Below are 22,338 nucleotides of genomic sequence, written 5' to 3'. Positions count from 1 at the left end.
ATCCACTAAATTTTATATCTACAATTATTTTTGAGTACTAGAAGTTTTTTTTTTTTTTTTTTGTAGAAGTTTAGTACTAGAGCCAAAGTATGACCTTGAATATATTCCACCTGAATTTAGAGACCATCTGAAGAACAGATTTGACACATTGAACATTAATGATCGAAGACCAGAGAAGCTGTGGAAGGACATCAGGGACATCATACATGAAGAAAGCAAGAGGTCATTAAAAAGACAGGAGAGAAAGAAAAGACCTAAGTGGATGTCTGGAGAGACTCTGAAAATTGCTTTGAAAGTCAAGTAGTAAAGCAAAAGGAAGAAATGATGAAGTAAAACAGCTGAACAGAAGATTTCATAGGGTGGCTCAAGAAGACAAAGTAAAGTATCATGATGACATGTGCAAAGACGTGGAGATAGAAAACCAAAAGGGAAGAACACAGCATTTCTCAATCTGAAAGAATTGAAGAAAAAATTCAAGCCTCAAGTTGCAATACTGAAGGATTCTACAGGGAAAATATTAAATGACTCAGGAAGCATCAAAAGAAGATGGAAGGAATATACAGAGTCATCATACCAAAAATAATTGGTCGACGTTCACCCATTTCAGGAAGGACCACATGAGCAGGAACCAACAGTACTGAAGGAAGAAGTCCAAGCTGCACTGAAGGCCCTGGCGAAAAACAAGGCTTCAGGAATTGACGTAATACCAACTGAGGTATTTCAACAAACAGATGCAGCACTGGAAGTACTCACTCATCTGTGCTAAGAAATTCAGGACACAGCTACCTGGCCAACTGACTAGAAGAGATCTATATTTATGCCTATTCCCCAGAAAGGTGATCCAACCAAGTGCGAAAATTATCAAACTATATCATCAATACTACACTCAAGTAAAATTTTACTGAAGGTCATTCAAAAGCGGCTGCACCAGTGTATCAACAGGGAACTGCCAGAAATTCAAGTCAGATTTAGAAGAGGACATGGAACCAGGGATATCACTGCTGATGTCAGACGGATCCTGGCTGAAAGCAGAGAATACCAGAAGGATGTTTACCTGTGTTTTATTGACTATGCCAAGGCATTCAACTGTGTGGATCAGAACAAATTATGGATAACATTGCAAAGGATGGGAATTCCAGAGCACTTAATTGTGCTCACGAGGAATCTGCACATGGCAGCCGCTCAAACAGAACAAGGGGATACCGCGTGGTTTAAAGTCAGGAAAGGTGTGCTTTAGGGCTGTATCTTTTCACCATACCTATTCAATCTGTACAACGAGGAAATAATCCAAGAAGCTGGACTAGGTGAAGAAGGAGAGGGCATCAGGATTGGAGGGAGACTTATTGAAACACACTGGTGTTACATACCATATCTGGTAGTTCCCATATTTTAAGCATTTGAAAATCTGATTCTACTGGATATTGTTTCCGCTGGTGTTCAGCCTTCATTTTTTATCTCTTCATATGTTTTTAAGATTTTTGGTTTTTGGTGGTCTGATGTTTAGGGCCCATGTTGTTAGGTGTCATCAAGGTGGCTTCATCTCATAGTGACCCTATGTACAAAGAACGAAACACTGCCTGGTCCTCTGCACCATCTTCACAATCATTGCTATGGTTGAGCCCACTGTAGCAGCCACTGTGTTACTCCACCTCGTTGAGGGTCTTCCTCTCTTTCACTGACACTCCACTTTACCAAGCATGATGTCCTTCTCCAAGGACTAGTCCCTCCTGATAACATGTCCAAAATAAGTGAGACGAAGTCTTGCCATCCTCACTTCTAAGGGGTGTTCTGCCTGTACTTCTGCCAAGACAAACTTGTTCATTCTTCTGGCAGTCCATGGTATATTCAATATTCTTCACCAACACCATAATTCGAAGGCATCAATTCTTGGAAAAAAAAACCTGTGTAAGGTGGAAACCTGTCAGAGAAGGAAAACTCAAATATTTTCCACTAAAATGAGTGACAGAAAAGTGGTAAGACTGTACCCTGTCAAAGGTGAAACACTTGTGAGACTGAGAAAAACATGGCAGTCCTGCTAAAGGCTAGCTCTCACAGGTTTCACTGTGTATGTGCTGGTATAATTAGTTCCAGCGGCATTACGTCACAGCTCTTACTCATTATTTCAGATTTCACGTTTTCACCTGAGCAAACACAACTCTTACCTCTTTATAACATTTACATTTAGGTCCATCCCACCGAACCTGGACAGGAATTCAAGGTACGGCACAGTACCTGAGCTGGTGAGGGGGATCTACATTCAAAAACAAAAGGTGACAGCATGTTAGACAGAGAGTTAAGATCTCAGCAGTGGACAGTGTAGTGAGTCTCAAAATTGTAGCCTTTGTGATGCAATATAGGATATTATTAATGGGATGGGCATTCTAGTAAGCATTTGTTGTTGTTGTTGTTGTTAGGTGCCATTGAGTCAATTCCGACTCATAGCGACCCCGTGTGACAGAGTAGAACTGCCCAATAGGTCTTCTAGGTTGTAATCTTTATAGGAGCAGATTGCCGGGTCTTCCTCCTGTGGAGCTGCTGGGTGGGTTCAAACCTCCAACCTTTCGGTTAACAGCTGAGACCTTAACTATTGCACCACAAAGGCTCCTTATTAAACATTTACAACTAGTTAACACAGGAGTACAGCCAGAATGCTCCTTAGAAGCAAGGATGGCTAGACTTCGACTCACTTACTTTGGATATGTTATCAGGAGGGATCAATCCCTGGAGAAGGACATCATGCTTCGTAGAGGGTCAGCGAAAGAGAGGAAGACCCTCAATGAGATGTATTGACACAGTGGCTGCAACAATGGGCTCAAGCATAACAACATACTTGAGGATGACACAGGACCGGGCAGTGTTTCGTTGTGTTGTACGTGGGGTCGCTAAGAGCTGGACGTGATTAGATGGCACCTAACAACGACAATATGGATGTCCGGGCTGATGTGCGTCCTCAGCAAACCAAGTGCAAACGCCATCAAAGAATGCCAGTCTGTGCTCAATTAAAAGCCAACAAGTTATCTAAAAAACACTAAAATCTAAATCTATCTAAAAAACAAAATTAGCAGAAATACATTCTAATATATGCAGTGCCCAAGAGGTTGAGCCCACAGCATAACTTTACACTGTAAGTCTTAGTGTCATACGAACTTTCTGAGGATTCACGTACTTTTAACATAGAAAAAGTTATTCTTAAATTAAAAAGGCTCTACAGGACATTATGAGGTCAATATGGACAGGAGATAAAATGTCTTCTCGCAACGCTAAATTCTCTGCAGTTTACAGCTACTGTGATTATGTAAGAGAATAATCCTTATTCTTAGGAAATACATACTGAAGTATTTAGGACTAAAGAACCACAATATAAGTGGCTTCCTCTCAAATGGTTCAGAGAAAAACACCATGTATGCATTGTCTGTTTACATGGTATGTATTATTTGCATACACACACTCACAGAAAGAGAGTAAATGATCAAGCAAACAGGGTAAAACGTCAACAACAGGCAAATCTGGTAAATGCTGTGTGACACTGTTCTTATTCTTGCAGATTTTCTGGAGGTTTGGAATTACTTCTAAAAAAAGTTAGTTTCTAAAAAAAATGAAAATCATCAATTTCCAAAACAGCATTAAAATAAAAACCAAACCCGTCAATTCTGACTCCTAGCGACCCTATAGGACAGAGTAGAACTGCTCCATAAAGTTTCCAAGGAGCGTCTGGTGGATCTGAACTGCTGACGTTTTGGTTAGTGGCCGTAGCTCTTAACCACTACGCCACCAGGGTTTCCAAAGAAAAACAGCATTATGAGACTGAAATTACAATAAACATAAAGAAAATATATAATCAATACAAATATATTTTATTAAGTTTCGCACAAAATACACAAAGTACAATTTTCCATACACTTGAATGGTTCCCAAGTCTACACAATCAAGTTTGATATTCACTTAGCCCTTAAAATTCCAGCCTCAAAGCCTAGCATGGTTATCTCAGTTTTTCCCAAAGGATGAGTTTCTGTTTACTGTTTAAGACGTGTTTAACTCAGAAATGAGAACATAGGGAGAGGAGCTCATGGAAGGAGGGAGGGGGGAGACTCTGTAGAAGACTTTTCCTGGAAAGGATACTCATGACTTCTACTCCCAATAGGGCTTTTTTTAGTAGATATAATCTTGCATAAACATTTCAAAGTTTCCCTAATCTTCTCATAGAAGAAGGGCAAGAATAGATTAAATACGTAGTTCAAGAGAACCCTGGATGCACTCATGCATTTGGTAGTGAAAAGGGCAAATAAGGAAGGGAAGAAACTTAAATTTATAGAGCTCACATCCACTAAATGACATTACTCTTGGTGTGCAAAGACCTGGAGTTAGGAAACCAAAAGAGAAGAACTCAATCATCATTTGTCAAGTTGAAAGAACTGAAGAGAAAATTCAAGTTTCTAGTTGCATTCCTGACGTGTTCTATGGGCAAAAAATTGAGTGATGCAGAAAGCATCAAAAGAAGATGGAAGCAATACACAGAGTCACTGTACCAAAAAGACCTGGTTGACATTCAGCCACGTCGGGAGGTTGCATACGATCAAGAACCACCAGCACTGAAGGAAGAAGTGCGAGCTGCACTGAAGGCACCGACAAAACACAAGGCTCCCGGAATTGATGGAATACCAATTGAGACGCTTCAAAACACAAATACGACACTAGAAGTGCTTACTCATCTACGTCAAGAAATTTAGAAGACAGCTACCCGGCTAACCAACGAGAAGAGACCCATATCTGTACTCACACCAAAGAAAGGCTCTCAAATGGAATGTGGAAATTATTGAACAACATAATTTATATCACATGTAAGCAAAATTTTGCTGAAGATAATTCAAACACGGCTACAGCCATACATTAACAAGGAACTGCCAAAAATTCAAGCCAGATTCGGAAGAGGATGTGGAACCAGGGATATCATTGCTGATGTCAGATGGGTCTTAGCTGAAAGCAGAGAATACCAGAAAGATATTTGTCGGTACTTTATCAACTACCTGAAGGCATTCGGCTGCATGGCGCATAGCAAACTGTGGATAGCGCTAGGAAGAATGGGCATTCCGGAGTACTTAACTGTGCTCATGAGGAACCTGTACGTGGATCAAGAGGCAGTTGTTCAAACAGAACAAGGGGATACTGTGTAGTTTAAAACTGGAAAGGTGTGCATCAGTGTTGTATCCTTTCGCCTTGCTTATTCAATCTGTGTGCTGAGCAAATAATCCGAGAAGCTAGACTATATGAAGAAGAATGTGGCATCGACATTGGAGGAAGACTCATTAACAACCTGTGACATGCAGATGACACAACCTTGCTTGTCAAAAATGAAGACAACCTGAAGCACTTACTGATGAAAGTCAAAGACTATAGCTTTCAGTATGGATTACACTCGAACATGAAGAAAACAAAAATCATCACAACTGGACCAATAAACATCATGATAAGCAGAAAAGATTGAAGTTATCAAGGGTTTCATTTTATTTAGATCCACAATCAATAACCACAGAAGCAGCAGTTAAAAAATCAAACGATGTATGGCATTGGGCAAATCTGATGCAAAAGGCCTTTTTAAAGTGTTAAAAAGCAAACATGTCACTTTGAGGACTAAAGTGCACCTGATCCAAGCCATGGTCTTTTCAATCGCCTCAAATGCATGTGAAAGCTGGACAATGGAAAGGGAAGATCAAAAGAGAATCGAAGCATTTGAATTTTGGCGTTAGTGAAGAGTACTGAATACACCACGAACCACCACAAGAACAAACAAATCTATCTTGGATGACAAGACGAGGTCTTGTACACGTCATCACAAAAGACTAATCACTAGAAAAGGACACTGTTATGCATTGAATTGTGTCCCCAAAACTGTGCTGTAAACCCTAACCCCTATATCTGTGGTTATAATCCATTTGGGAGTGGGTTATCTTTGTTATGTTAATGAGACAGTATTAGTTTAGGGTTCTTGAGTTGACCTCTTTTGAGATATAAAGGGAGTAGATTTAAGAAAAGAAGCAAGAAAGCAAAGATGGGGAAAGAGAGATACCATACCACATAAAGATCACCAAGGAACCAAGTAACAAGGACCTTCCCCTAGAGGCAGCAGAGAGAGAAGGCCTTCCCCTAGAGCTGGCACCCTGACTTCGGACTTCTAGCCTCTTAAACCGTGAGAAAATAAATTTGTTTGTTAAAGCCACCCATTTGGGGTATTTCTGTTATGGCAGCACTAGATAACTAAGATAGACATCCTGTTTGGTAAAGCAGCAGGTCAGCAAAAACCCCTCCTTGAGATGGCTTGACACAATGGCAGCAACAATGGGCTCAAACATACCAGTGATCGTGAGGCCCAGGACCAGGCAACGTTTTGTTCTGTTACACATAAGGTCGCCATGAGTTGGAGCCAACTCAATGGCACCTAACAACAACAAAAACAGCAACTCCGGGCATTTTACATGCATTAAATTATCTAACCCTAAAACAACCTTCTGAGGGTGGTGTCATGGTCTACATTTCATGGAGTGGAGGTGTGACCTGCCTGCATGACACTGCCATTAAGGGACAGAGATCCTGTGACTCCAGGGCTAAAGTTCTTCCCACTACACTAACCACCATGCCTATAAAGAAAAACTAAATCTATCAAATTACTGATGCTTTGATCACATTTCCTCTCGTTATATATGGTCTAATACAGAATCTAATGTGGCAGGTAAATTATTGCAATGATTGGTCTCCAGAGCCAAGCCCCTTAGACAACCACAGAACCTAGTCGAAAAGAAGAGCTTGCTCGGTCCTCCCCTTTTCAGTATTTGTGATTCTGGCCAAAATGCTTAGGAATCAAAACCATCCCTAGGTCAGTCCCCAAAAGTAAATTCCTAGACTAATGGTGGGAGAGGGCAGCTGTGAAATCAGTATCCATCATGTTGATATATATCTTCAAAGAAGCCTTTCTCATTCCCCAACCTGGCACAACCACTGGGACCGGAATAGAACTTCAGTTTTCCCTCTCTGGAATCTATTTATTTAAAAATAATTAATACTTAGAGACTCTGAAGCATCCACATAAAAACAAAATTCATAACACTATTCATGCGGTTGCTATGAGTCAGTATGGACTCGGCAATGGTCTGGTCACGAATGCAGACTAAGGTGGGGGTACAAACAGTGTTTCCTCATCATTCTCTCCCGGGTCAAACATCAAAACACCCCGAGAAGCAATTCCTGACAGCGTTCCGGAAATAAAATTAACGCTAAAGCAAATGCAGAACAAAACTGGAAAGCCCTATTATAATTTTAATGCAAAATTGCCATGAACTATTTTACCGGTTTTATGAGTTTCCAGTTAGGCTTACTTACGTTAACTACTGACATGAATTAGTCATTAAAAGATCTAGAAAAGTCACAGCCACTATGAGCTCCAGGGATGGGGATGGGAAGCCCTGCCCTTCGTTCCCAGTAAACTTGACCTCCTGACAATGCACCACACTCCAGCTTCCTTGATTTATACTCAGGTCACAGGGGCTCAAGATTCTAGAAAGAAATATGCTTAGTATTTAGGGTAACTACCCAAACCAAAAAACCAAACCCATTGCCATCAAGTCAATTCTGACTCATAGAGATCCTATAGTGGTTAAGAGCTCAGCTGCCAACCAAAAGGTCAGCAGTTTGAATCCACCAACCACTCCTCGGAAACCCTCCGGGGCAGTTCTACTCTGTCCTATAGGGTCACTATGAGTGGGAGGATAACCATCAGGACCTGTTTTTTAAGAAGTCTTTGAGGTGCTACAGTTCTTAGTGACTTCTTTTAAAAACAGATGTAGCTTTTCATGTGTGTCTGTTAAAAACAGATACGCATTTCATATCTTCTGTACTTTTCCTGCTCCTGCATAACTGATCAGCTTGGGAAGACTGTCAAAATTTTAAATGAACATTAAATCATGAATATAAGGAGTCATTAGCAGGAAATAACATTTTAATTCTCCATTTGGTACAAAGTATCAGTTAAATTGACTTTATGAGGAAATTGATGTACTCTTTGCAAGGATAAAGGTTCTTTGAAAGCAAGAAAACATTACCATACAACCCAGCAATTCCACTCCTAGGTATCTACCCAAAAGAACTGAAAACATATGTCCACACAAAAACTTGTTCATAGCAGCATTATTCACAATGGGCAAAAAGTGGAAACAACCCAAGAGTCCATCAAAAGACGAATCAATAAACCATGGAATAGCTATACAATGGACTATTATTGAGCCATAAAAAGGAACGCAGTATTGATTCATGCTTCAACATGGATGACCTTTGAGAACATTTATGCTAAACGAAAGAAGCCAGACACAAAAGACCGTATATTGTACGAGTCCATTGATTTGAAATGCCCAGAACAGGAAAATCCACAGGGACAGGAAGCAGACTGGTGGTTGCTGGGGAATGGGGGCACTGGGGGGAGGGAAGCAGGAACAACTGCTAATGCGTATGTGGTTTCTTTGGGCGGGATGAAAATATTCTGGAACCAGAGAGTGGTGATGCTTGTTCTACCCTGGACACTATACTCTAAAAGCCTCTCAACTGTACACCTCCAAGGGGTGGATTTTATGGTCTGTAAATTACATCTGAATAAAGCCGTTCTAAAAATGTAGATAACAATAGAGACATGTGAAAAAAACGATATGGACTATTTGTGAAATTTTAGAAGTGTTTTTTAAAACGGCAAGGGAACAGCTCTTCCTTTCCCCTTCCCTTCCTTCCTGTCCCTTCTCTAATCCTTCAGTCTCAGAGTCACTGGGTGGGGCAGAGGACAACGGGGTCTGCAGTGAGCGGCAGCTCTGGTTGGCCAGGGCAGGATGTCAGCACTCAAATGGGTGAGGATGGCATCACAATAGAGGGACGGCCTGGAGTGGGGTGTCAGAGCCCAAGTGGGGGACAGAGGACATCCACATGGGTGAGAGGGAGTGCTGAAAACAAGTTACATGACGGGGGGACGCTGATCAATAAGTAACAGACCACGATTCTCACCGTGTGAGAAGGGTGTTATAAATACGGAAAGGGAGGAAACTAGAATGAACCCTGAAGTGTTGGATTAGAATTGATGGTTTTGGTAAGAACTCCTTGTTTTCAATATACAGAGAGGTTTATATATATAGAAAATAAGGAGCCCTGGTGGTGCAATGGTTAAGCACTCAGCTACTAACCATAATGTTGGAGGTTTGAACCCACCATGCTCCCATAAATATTCCAGCCTAGGAAACCCTATGGGGCAGTTCTACTCTGTCACATAGGGCCGCTATGAGTCGGAGCCAACTTGAGGGCACCTAATAAGGACAATAGAAACCCTAGGGGTACAACGGTTAAGTGATAGGCTGCTAACAAAAAGGTTGGTGGTTTAAACCCATCCAACAGCTCTGCAAGAGAAAGACCTGGTGATCTGCTTCCGTAGAAATCACAGCCGAGAAAACCCTATGGGGCAGTTCTACTTTGTCACATGGGGTCGCTATGAGTTGGAATCAACTTGACGGCACCCAACAACAATAGATATAGAAATAAACGCAGATGTAAATACCTGCATATATGTGTGTGAAAAAATATATACACGTATCGACTCGACGGCATTGGTTTTTTTTTTTTTTTTTATCCCCTAGAGCGCTCCTACTGACAGGGCCTGGAGGCAGTGACTTCCTGAGAGCAACGAGCGGCTCTAGTCCCCTGACCACAGCTTCTCAATATCTAAGCATAAGGAACCATCAGATTAACCCAAACTGGGGACATTCTACAAAACAACAGACATTCTACAGTCTCCAAAGTATGAAAGTCAAGGGAAGACTGAAGAACTGTTCTAGACTGAATGGGGTTTAAAAGATATGAGAGCAAATGCAACATGTGATTCTCACCTGGGTCCTACAAGACACTGCTGGAACAACTGGCGAGTGCTGGATGAGTTCTGGCTCGGATGACGGTAATGAATCGATGCTAGTTTAGCATCCTTATTTTTGACTGAATGCATTGTGGTTATAAAGGACAGTGTCTTTGTTTGAAGGAAACGCATACTGAAATACTTGGGAGTAATAGAGCACCTGACTCTCAAATGGTTCAGAAGAAAATTGTTTTTTGCACTATACTTCCAACTTTCTGTAACTTTGTGATTGTTTAAAAAAAAAAAAAGACAAAGAAGAAGAAGTTGTGCACCTATTATGGCAAGAGAAATCTCACAACAGACCAACCCTCCCACAGACAAGACCTTTAAAATCTGGTCAACACACACACACACACACACACAAACTATATAAAAGCTCTGGGGAGTAAACAAAAGCAGGCAGATTTTGAAGGGAAATCAAAACTTAGCACAAGGGACAGGTATGTAGGGAGTCTCCTGTTTTGAAGGGCTTTGAGCCTGCAGGCCAGCCACAGTCTCTGTGCAACACAGAGCACCAAAACCCCAAGAGAAAATGCACTGTCCTTCTGGCCTAAAGATCCAGTACACAGAACCCAAAGCAACCACTAGACAGTGGACGGGAAGGATCTCAAAAAGCAGAGTGACAAAGGAAGAGACTCAATTTATATAAATAAACTCCGTCCAAATTTCTAGCAGACCCCTGAACCAGGCATGTGCAATTCAGGCTTAGAGCATCCCAGCTAAAGATGAAAGAACTGAACTGAAATAAGATGCTGCTCAGCACACGCAAGACACAGCTTGCAAGTTAACTGCTTGGCCAAACAAAAGTATCAACACTCTTTGGAAGACTATAACATAACCCAGAGGCTCAACAACAACATTCACAAGGTTTAGGACTGCACTGTTTTATAAACGGCCATAGATGTTTTGCCTACTGAGCACTTGAAATGTGGCTAATGCAACTGATAAACTGAAATTTTTATTTTATTTAATTTTGTTATTGTCGTTAGCTGCCATAGAGTCATTTCCGGCTCATAGCAACCCTATATACAGCAGAACAAAACACTGCCCAGTCCTGCACCATCCTCACAACTGCTGCTCTGCTTGAGCCCACTGTTGTAGTAACTGTGTCAATTCATCTTGTTAAGGGTCTTCCTCTTTTTTTGCTGACCCTCTATTTTACCAAGCATCATGTCCCTCTTCAGGGACTGGTCTCTCCTGATAACATGTCCAAGGTACGTAAGATGAGGTCTTGCTATCCTTGCTTCTAAGGAGCATTCTGGCTGTACTTTTTCCAAGACAGATGTGTTCATTATTCTGGCAGTCCACGATATATTCAATATTCTTCACCAACGTAATTCAAAGGCATCAATTCTTCTTCAGTCTTCCTAAATCATTGTCCAGCTTTCACATGCATATGAGGTGACTGAAAATACCATGGCTTGAGTCAGGCGCGCCTTAGTCCTCAAAGTGACACCCATGCTTTCGAACACTTTTAAGAGGTCTTTTGCAGCAGATTTGCCCAATGCAATACGTCATTTGATTTTTTGACTGCTGCTTCCATGGGTGTTCATTGTGGATCCAAATAAAATGAAATCCTTTACCATTTTAATCTTTTCTCCATTTATCATGACGTTGCTTATTGGTCCAGTTGTGAGGATTTTTGTTGTCTTTATGTTGAGGTGTAATCCATACTGAAGGCTATAGTCTTTGATCTTCATCAGTAAGTGCTTCACGTGCTCTTCACCTTCAGCAAGCAAGGTTATGTCATCTGCATATCACAAGTTGTTAATAAGTCTTCCTCCAGTCCTGATGCCATGTTCTTCTTCATATAGTCTAGCTTCTCAGATTATTTGCTCAGCATACAGATTGAATAAGTATGGTGGAAGCATACAACCCTGACATACATCTTTTCTGACTTAAAACCATGCAGTATCCCTTTGTTTTGTTCAAACTACTGCATCTTGGTCTATCTATAAGTTCCGAACAAGCACAATTAAGTGTTCTGGAATTCCCATTCTCTGCAATGTTATCCATAATTTGTTATGATCCACACAGTCAAATGTTTTTGCATAGTCAATAAAATACAGGTAAACATCTTTCTGGTATTCGCTGCTTTCAGCTAGGATCCATCTGAGATTAGCAATGATATTCTTTGTTCCATATCCTCTTCTGAATCTGGCTTGAATTTCTGACAGCTCCCTGTAGATGCACTGCTGCAACCGTTTTTGAATTATCTTCAACAAAATTTTACTTGTGTGTGACACTGATGATATTTTTCAATAATTTCCACATTCTGTTGGATCACCTTTCTTTGGAACAGGCACAAATATGGCTCTCTTCCAGTCGGTTGGCCAGGTAGCTGTCTTCCAAATTTCTTGGCATAGATGAGTGAGCATTTCCAGCATTGTGTCAGTTTCTTGAAACATCTGTCAGTTCCTGGAGCCTTGTTTTTCGCCAATGCCTTACGCACAGCTTGGACTTCTTCCTTCAGCACTTATTAAAATTATTATCTCATTAATAATTTTAACAGTGACTACATGTTGAAATGAGATACTCTGGATACATTTGGTTAAATTAAATATATTTTTACAATTAATTACACCTATTTCTTTTTGGTTTTTTTAATGTGGCTACCAGAGAATTTTAAATTACATATGTGGCTCACTTCATCTTGCTATTGAACACCACTTGTCTGTGATATTATCCTAGTAGACTCAAATGTGAAGAACAGGGAAATGTGACCTGTTCTCAAGGGAAGGATGTTAGAATTATCAGACAAGGGCTTTAAAGCAGGTAGTCTAACTATGGTCAGTAAAGTAAAAGAAATGTGCTCATAACTGAAGAAAAAAAAAAGAAATCTACACAGAGAAGTAGGAATTATACAAAAGAGAACCAGGTGGAAATTCTATAACTGAAGAATACAATGCCCAAAATAAAAAATTAACTGAATGGGCTTCACAGCAGAATTCAGATAACAGAAGAAATAGTCAGTGAACTTGAAGTTAGATCAATAGGCATTATCCAATCTGAAAAATAGAGAGAAAAAAATATGTTTTTTAAATGACCAGAGCCTCAGGGGCCGGTGGGACAATATCAAAAAGTCCAAGAGAGGCAAGAATGATGCAAAAATACTTTTTGGCCGAAACATTCCCAAATTCAGTGAAAGACAAAATTAAAGGGAAAGAGAAAAGCTTGAAACAGTATTGTGGTATAAACCCAAAGAAGAAACAACAAATAACTGAAAATACAGAAAACAAATTCGGTGACAGGATATGAGTCAGTCCCGGAGGTTAAGACTGGAATTCTGGAATGCCTAAAATCCACTCGGTTATTTGTTTTCCTAACACATAATTCTCCTGTGTTGAAAGTAAGCAAATTGGGTTGGGCTGGATTGTAGAACAAACTCTGAAAAGAAGCAGGCTTCTAAACACCACGAAATAGCATGAAGCCAAACTGCAGTTAAAAACTAAAGAATGCGTAAAAAATACTTACTTGTCTGTATGCCTGCACCAACTCCATTATTTGACTGAAAGGAGCACTAGCAATATTCCAACTCAACGTTTCCACTGTTGTAATTACTGTATCATCTCATGACAACGCTATAGGGTCGTATATGAGTCAGAATCGAGTCAATGGCAATGCATTTGGTTTTTTTGGTTTAATTACTGTATTGATTCCTGTAGATTTATTTCAAGAGTGTTTAATTCCTACTGTATTGCTTATTCCTTTTTAGTAACCTAAAGGTTGGCAGTTCGAACCCACCCAGCAGTACCACAGAAGAAGGCCTGGAAACCCGCTTCGGTGAAGATTACAGCCGAAAGGGCCTTTCCGGAGCATTTCTACTCTGTAACACACGGGGGTCACTATGAGTCGGAATCAACTAGGTGACAATGGGTTTGGGTTTGGGTTTGGTTTGGAGGGCACGGACCCCACCCAGTGTTTACTATTTGCATCCCCTGATATGGTCCATCATTCAGAGCCCCAAGGGCACTCATCCTCCTCGTCCCTCCCCAAGTGACTGCATCACCCCCAGCTGCAAACCCTTCACCAGCTCCCTATAGATTCCAGAGAATTCCACAAAAGTCAAGCTGTGTCAATACCTTATAGGGTTGGTCCCTCACTACTCCTGCCACAACTTGACATACATTCCTTTACTTCAGATGTAACTCAGGCCTCCAAGTCTTCACGTAGGCTATTCCCTCTGCCCATACTGCCCTTCCCATCTTCTTTCATCTAGCTAACATCCACTCTTCTGTCCAAATTAAGCCTATCCTGCCTCCTCCTCCAAAAAGGCTTCTAGGACTACAACCCTCATTTTTAGATAGATGCCCCACCTCTAACTCTCAACCCACCCTGTAATTACCCCTGTCCTAGCATTTGTCAGAAAGGAGCCTGGTGGCACAGTGATTAAGTGCTTAGCTGCTGACCAAAGGGTCAGTGGTTCGAAGCCACCGGTACCTCTGTTCTGTGGGAGAAAAGACCTGGAGATCTGCTTCCATAAAGACTGTTGTTGTTGTTAGGTGCCGTCAAGTCAGTTTCAACTCATAACAACCTTATATACAGCAGAAGGAAACACTGCCCCGTCCTGCACCGTCCTCGCAATCATTGTTATGCTTCAGCCCATTGTTACAGCCACTGTGTCAGTCCATCTCCTTGAGCGTCTTCCTCTTTTTCGCTGAGCCTCTACTTTATCAAGCATGACGTCCTTCTCCAGGGACTGGTCCCTCCTGGTAACATGTCCAAAGTACATGAGATGATGATTGTGTTGTTGTTGTTAGGTGCCGTCGAGTCAGCTCCGACTCATAGCGACCCTGTGCACGACAGAACGAAACACTGCCCGGTCCTGCGCCATCCTTACAATCGTTGTTATGCTTGAGCTCATTGTTGCAGCCACTGTGTCAGTCCACCTTGTGATGATTACAGCCTACAAAACCCTATTGTGCAGTTCTACTCTGTCACATGGGGTCACTATGAGTCAGAATTGACTCAACAGCAGCTGCCAACAACAACACTTATCAACACTTCCGTAATCTCTCACTGGACTGTGAAGTCCTCAAGGGACCATGGCTGATTTATCCGTATCCTTGGCGCCTAGCATTGGGTCTAGCACATAGTAGGTGCTCAATTACCATTCAACACCATATACTAAGCCCCAAAATATAATTAGTCAAATATTCTTACATGGAAGCCTCAAAAAAAGAAAAAGAAAGGAAATGGCTGTGACAGTGATACACACTAAAAATACGACCCAAGTAAATGTTGATCGTGATCCCAAATCTGCCAGAATTTAATTTACTGAAGGGTGAAAAATAAACAAAACTTCAACTGCTAATTTGGAACAGTGGGAGAAAAGTGAAAACCGATTACATGTCCCTCCAGTCTCCTTTACCTCTTCCCTGGCTGGCTTATCCTGAGCGGGTGGCGCATACCGTACCTGAGCCAACACGTCCTGGAACTGGTTTCTCGTGAGAGGCAGGAGGAAGGTGCCGATGACTCTCCTCAGCTCGTTTTTCGACACCGTCAAGTTCTGACCGGTATCCAGCAGCTGGAAGGCTTTCTTCACCTCATCCCCTTTGTCGGTCATTTTTTTAAATAAAATCCGTTTAATGTCTAAGGAGGATAGTATTGGATTTGCAATAGCTGTGGCTGTAAGAGAGACAGGTATTTATTAAATGTGTTTAAAGTTAAGATACTAAAAATCTGTTCCACTGTTTAAAAGAACCAGTTGAGCTTCTAAAGCAATCATTTCTTCTACTATATCTAGGTTTACACATCGAATCATTCTATGACCTGCCATGGAAGTCCTGCTGCCATCTTCTACCTTTTGCACTTTAGTCAGTAACGTCAGTAGGGGGAAAAAAAAGTAAGGCAAAGAGTAGCTTCCCTATAAAGGACATATGTCACTACAAGTGAAAAACATGGATGCTGGAAGAAAATCTAGTTAAGAATTAATGTCATTTGAAATAAATCTTTAAAATATCATATTCATTTTTCATCCCCTTACCAATTTTTGAAGGAAAAATATGTAATTCCTTTTTTTTCTTATGCTTTAAGTCAAAGTTTATAATTCAAGTTAGTTTCTCATACAAAAATTTATACACACATTGTTATGTGACCCTAGTTGCTCTCTCTAAAACGTGACAGCACACTCCTCCTTTCCACCTAGATTTCCCATGTCCATTCAACCAGCTCCGGTCGCTTTTTGCCTTCTCATCTCACCTCCAGACAGGAGCTGACCGTTTAGTCTCATGTATCTACTTGAGCTAAGAAGAACTCTCTTCACAAGTATCATTTTATGTCTCATAGTCCAGTCTAATCTTTGAAGACTTGGCTTCGGGAATGATTTCAGTTCTGGGCTAACAGAGAGACCAGGGGCCGTGTCTTCTGGGGTCCCTCCAGTCTCAGTCAGACCATTAAGTCTAGTCTTTTTATGAGAATTTGAATTCTGCACCCACTGTTCTCCTGCTCTGCCAGGGACTCTCTGTTGTGTTCCCTGTCAGGGCAGTCACTGGTGGTCGCCAGGCACCATTTAGTTCTTCTGGTCTCAGGTTGATGCAGTCTCTGGTTTACGTGGCCCTTTCCATTTCTTGGGCTAATAATTCCTTGTGTCTTTGGTGTTGTTCATTCTCATTTGCTCCAGGTGGGTTGGGACCAACTGATGCATCTTAGATGGTCACTTGCTAGCATTTAAGACCCCAGACGCCACTCACCAAAGTGGGATATGGAACATTTTCTTAATAAACTTTGTTACGCCAATTGACCTAGATGTCCCCTGAAACCATGGTCCCCGGACCCCCACCCCTGCTATTCTGTCCCTTGAAGTGTTTGGTTGTATTCAGGAAACTTCTTAGCTTTTTGTTTAGACCAGTTGTGCTGACTTCCTCTGTATTGTGCGTAAAATATGTAATTCTTAAATTCATATTGTTTCCCTTTCAAAGAAAAGGGAGACATAATAGGTACATAGGAACATAAAAGGTAATAAAAGAACATTTAAATTGCTTTTGATAACCAGCTAACAGCAACAACATCGTGTACAGAAAGGAGAAGAGACTGGCATTAAGGAGACATGTTGGTCAAGTATAGCATGCTTAAGCAATTAATAACGGAGGGGAGCGCAATCGGTTTGCACTCAAGTACTACCATAAAATTTGGTATTCAAGCCTGCCCAACAGTGCCCCAGAAAGGCCTGGCAATTTACCCCTGTGAAGATACAGCCAAGAAAACCCTACGGAGAAATTCTCCTTTGTAACAAATGGGGTCACCATGAGTCAGATTTGCCTCAATGGCAATCGTTGTTGTTTTGGTTTTTTTTTTTTTTACTAATTGCCTCACACACACATGAGAGCTGTACAATGAAAAACAAAGACCAAAGAAGAATTGATGCATTCGAATTGCGGTGTTCGCATATAGAGAACACTATATATACCATGAACTTCCAGAGGAACAAACAAATCTGTCTTGAAGGAAGTACAGCCAGAATGCTCTTTGGAAGCAAGGATGGTGAGACTTTGTCTCATTTACTTTGGACATATCATCAGGAGGGACCAATCTCTGGAGAAGGATATCACGCTTGATTAAGGGTCAGCAAAAAAGAGGGAGACCCTCAACAAGATGGACTGACACAGTGGCTGCAACAATGGGCTCAAACACAGCAACAATTGTGAAGTTGGTGTAGGACGGGGCGTCTCATTCCATTACGCGTAAGGTCGCTTTGAGTCAGAGCCAACTCACCACCTAACAACAACGATGTCATGCTCGCGGAGCAAAAAATAGGAGTGAATAAAAAAGATGTTAAGAAGGTAGAGTCCACAGAATCTCCTGATTTGGTGTGCCAGGTGAGGTAGATGGAAGAGGGTAAAGCTTTATATCCTGTCTGGGTGGCTGGGTAGGTAGTAACACCATTCACTGGGAAAGAGAATGTTGGGAGATGTGGCAGATGGCCACAACAATGTCTCCCATCCCGCATACTCTCATTACAATGTCAGGTTAACACTCCTCCCAGCAAAAAGTGGGGTGTATGTTCCTTCCCCTTTAATCTGGGTGGGCCTGTGACTCCGGCAGAATCCATGCTATGGGATTTTCAAGGCTAGGGCATTTAAAAAAAAAAAAAAAAAAGCACTACAGCTTCTGCCTGGTCCTCTTAAGATGCTCACTTTTGGAACCCAGGTGCCATACTGTGAAGAAGCCAAGAAGTCACACAGAAAGGTCACAGGGAGGCACTCCAGCTGACAACTCCAGCTGAGGTCCCAGCCAATAGCCAGCAACAACTGCCAGCCAAGCTTCAGTTGATTCCAGCCCCCTCCCCGCTGGAAAGCACCCCCAACTTTTGCACCTCCTCAGCTGAATTGCATGGAACAGAGACAAGCTGTCCCTGAAACCTGCCCACATTACATATTTGTGAGGGAAATAGATGACTGTTATTTTAAGCTGCTGTGTTTGAGGTAGTTTATACATAGCAATAGATTCCTGGAACAGGAGAGGAAGAAGTCTGTGGGAAAGATAATGAGTTCAGTTTAGGATATGTAAGTGGGGATAGCCATTTGAAAGATGAAGACATAAACCTGGAGATCAGAAAAGGAGTGGACTAGGTGTGAGAACAACAGAGGGGATGCCATGGGGGACGCAGGCCAAGGGGGAAGAGAGGAAAGAAGCCCTGTGAAATGTTGGCCCTTAAGAAAGTAGAATCCATTCATTTAGTCAAAAAAATACTAAGAACCTATCATATTTCAGCCACAATTCTAGGCACTGAAGGTGTGGTAGCAAATAAGACAGCTACGGGCCCTTCTCCTGTAAAGCTTACCATCTGGAGCTGAGAAGACAGGCAGAAACAGGTGAGTAAGTTATAAGGGGTAATGGCAGATAGAGGTGAGTGCAATGAAGGGGTAAGAGCAGGGTGACAGGGAGTGGCTGGGAGCTATTTGATATGAGGCGGTCAGGGAAGTCCTTTCGGAGTCATTTTAGGAGCTGAAACCTGAATGATAGAAATGAGCCAGCCAGGAAAACAGCCGCCATTGGAAAACCCCTAGGCAAGAATGAGCTTGCTGTGTCCGGGAAAGCAAAAGGCCCGTGTGGACAGGGTAAGCATGTACTGGGTGAGACGGAGAGCAGGAAGGGCTGAGATCAGGGTGAGTGAAGACCAGCTTACATGGGGTGTGCCTAAAGGACTGGGGTCTTCTTCAAAGAGCAATGGGAAGGCTCAAGGGAGTTTAGGCAGGGAAGTGATGTTCTCAAACATGTTGTTGAAAAGATCATTCTGGCTGCTACTTAGAGAACAGAGCATAGAGGAGCAAGAAATGAGGAAAGAAGACCAGAAAGGAGGTGAGTCCAAGACCAAGAAGAGGTGATTGTGGCTTTAACCAGGTGGTAGCTTTGGATGTAGGGGAAAAAGGAGTCAGATTGGAGACATAGCTTAAAAACCAAGCTCAGAAGGTCTTGCTGATGTATTGGTTTTAGGGGATGAAGAAAAAAAGGGAAATCAAGGATAACTCCTAGGTGTTAGACTTGAAGCACCAGAAAAAAGATGGCACCATTTACTGAGATAGAGGACACTGGTGAGTCAAGATCTGTTCAGCCAGTTAATGTTTGAGAGGTTCATCAAACAACACCCAAGCACAAAGGCCAACGAGGCAACTGGAGGTATGATCTGGAGCTTAGTGAGGAAGTCAGAAGCTATAGGTTTGGAATATCACTCACCTAAAGAGAAGGTAGAGATAGAGAAGAGGAATGAGCATCATGCCCTGAGGGAGGAAAGGGGCTTAAATCTCCAACAAGACCTCCAAGGATGCTCAGAAATGCTTTCCTTTCTATTTCTGACTGTCCAGTACCTCCAGCCCAATGTCTCTAAATACCATCCCTGTACCAAAACTAGGAGGGTCCAGTCCCTGGAAAAGGACATCATGCTTGGTAAAGCAGAGCGTGAGCAAAACAGAGGAAGACCCTCAACAGGATGGATTGACACAGTGGCTGCCATGACAAGCTCAAACATAGCAATGATTGTGAGGATGGCACGGGACCAGCCAGTATTTCATCCTGTCATGCACGGAGTTGCTATGAGTTGAAACCCACTCAACAGCACCTAACAACAACATACCAAAACTATAGATTCTGACTTCCTCACTAAGCTGCAGACATCCAATGGCCTCCTTGACCTTGTGCTCAGATGTTGTGTGACAAGCATCTCAAACATTAACTGGCCAAAGAGATCTCCTGACTCCCAGTGTCCCCCTCCATCTGGCCACTTAGATCTCAGAAGAAACTGATCCAATCGAGGAAGTGTACAAATCAACATCACCTAGTGGATGCCATCTCTCCCTCTGCCCACACAGCCTGAAAACCACCCTCCTGCTCCCAGTATCACCGTGGGATGACTATTTGTTCATTTATGCCCCCGTTTTGAAAGATTCTCCCAGTCTTTTTGTGTATATGTTTAGCGGCTTTTCCAGAAGCTCCATCTTTGCAATCAGTAGTTCTAATTTAAAAGTATCAGAAGATGTTGATTTGAAACTGTTTGCAATTTGAAAAAAAAAAAAAAAAAAAACTTTTTTTTAACCTCATGTGCCTAATGCAACTTCTGAAATTTAAACACAAGCAGCAACCAAACTTGCATAACCCGCTGGTGGGAGTACAAATTGGTGTAATTTTTCTGGAGGGCAATTTGACAAAATTTTCTACATCCGTTTAGGATATGGAAAGTCACAACAGACTGTCACTCTCACCCTAGCAATGAGAACAAGTCAGATAAGCTAAAAACCGTCATTTTTTAAAACTCATCCAAGAACTGAGGACGCCAAAGGAACCAAATCCGGCCGCATTTAGCCACGAGGAGACACAGGCAGGTCGATGGTTCAGAAGACCGCGCAGAGGAAGACAGAGCTTCACGGAAGCCTGGCAGTGACCGTCCCAGCTTGAACTGTGTCCCTCAAAAATGTGGGTCAACTTGGCCAGGCCATGATTCCCAGTACTGTGTGGCTGTCCTGTCCACCATTTTGTCATCTGATGTGATTTTCCTATGTGTTACAAATCCTACCTCTATGATGTTAATGAGGCAGAATTAGAGGCAGTTATGTTACTGAGGCAGGACTCAATCTACAAGATTAGGTTGTATTTTAAGCCAATCTCTTTTGAGATATAAAAGAGAGAAGTGAGCAGAGAGACATGGGGGCCTCATATCACCAAGAAACAAGAGCCAGGAGAATAGCGCGTCTTTGGACCCGGGGTCCCTGCACTGAGAAGCTCCTCAACCAGGGAAGATTGATGACAAGGACATTCCTCCAGAGCCAACAGAAAGAAAAACCCTTCTCCTAGAGCTGGCACCCTGAATTGGGACTTCTAGCCTCCTCGGCTGTGAGAGAATAAATTTCTCTTTGTTGAAGCTATCCGCCTGTGGTATTTCTGTTACAGCAACACTAGATAACTAAGGCAGTGACAAATCAAATACCTGGAATTAGGAGTATGCAGTCAATTTCTAAGGGGAAAATTTCAAAGGCACAGGATGAGGGTTTTCTTAGTGTCGAGCACTGTTAATGTCAATTTTCTATTCAAGTATCCAGAAATAAGACTATAGGGTAAGTCTTCAAGGGGAAGCTTTCAAGCACCTTGTAAAAACTCTAAAACAAATAAACACTTAACTAGAAGTGAAATCCCTATAAATTTCCTTCTGATCTGATCTCTTCTCCATGTTTCTAAGTTTCCGTAATTATTTCAGCATTCAGGAGAGAGCAAGTTCTGTTTAGACGTTAAGTGGAAAGATTATAGAATATAAGAACAGAATGCAGAAAGTATACACGAGGAATATCAATAGCTAGCCCTTACTAAGTTATCCAGGAAAGGGAAAGACTTAGAGGCAAGTCGGACACAAAATTAAGAACCAACCGGGAGTGAAATCGCTATAAAATTTTTCCTGACATGACCTCTCTTTTCCATGTGTTTCAGAAGAGAGAAAATTCAGATTAAGTCCTCTTAGGACTTAAAAGAATGTAAGAATATGGAACAAGGATAGAATATAGTATGAAGCACAAGGAGACAGAGTAGCTTACCATTACGAATCTGTCCATAACTATCTAGGAATCATACTTGCTTTTTTAGAGTATTCTTTCTTCTCTTCATCACTCTCCTCCTCCTCCCTTCCTCCTCCTTCTCTTCAGTTCCCTTCTCTTTCTTTCTTTGTTTCTCTCTCTCTCTCTATCTTTCTATGTGTATGTGTGTGTGTGTGTTCACTGCTATATCTCCAGCACCTAGAACAAAGCCTGGAACACACAGTAGATACTCTACACATATCAGTTAAATGACTTGGCTAAATATTCTAACGTGAAAACTGGAGGAAGGAAGAAGATTATAAAGAAGGAGGGAGGAGACAACAAAGCCAGAAGCCACAAAGGAAACTACTGATTATCTGCCTAGACGAAAACAGTGACTAAACTGTTGTACAT

At 41.8% G+C, this 22,338-nt stretch overlaps 1 protein-coding gene across 1 annotated transcript in view; it reads right to left on the bottom strand.

Annotated features, from left to right (window-relative positions):
• The window catches only part of EFCAB6 (EF-hand calcium binding domain 6), a 338,133-nt gene that overhangs the window by 314,719 nt on the left and 1,076 nt on the right, over positions 1 to 22,338 (bottom strand). Inside the window, exons 2-3 of the mRNA XM_003419798.3 lie at positions 15,345 to 15,556; positions 2,163 to 2,251 (exon numbers count right to left, since the gene is read on the bottom strand). Of these exons, the coding sequence (XP_003419846.2) occupies positions 2,163 to 2,251; positions 15,345 to 15,556 (301 nt within the window). The remainder of the gene's footprint in view (positions 1 to 2,162; positions 2,252 to 15,344; positions 15,557 to 22,338) is intronic.

This window comes from Loxodonta africana, chromosome 4, assembly GCF_030014295.1.
Source record: "Loxodonta africana isolate mLoxAfr1 chromosome 4, mLoxAfr1.hap2, whole genome shotgun sequence".
Lineage (NCBI taxonomy): Eukaryota > Metazoa > Chordata > Mammalia > Proboscidea > Elephantidae > Loxodonta > Loxodonta africana.
The sequence above is the reverse complement of the archived record's forward strand: the minus strand, read 5'-3'. Positions and strand labels throughout refer to the sequence as shown.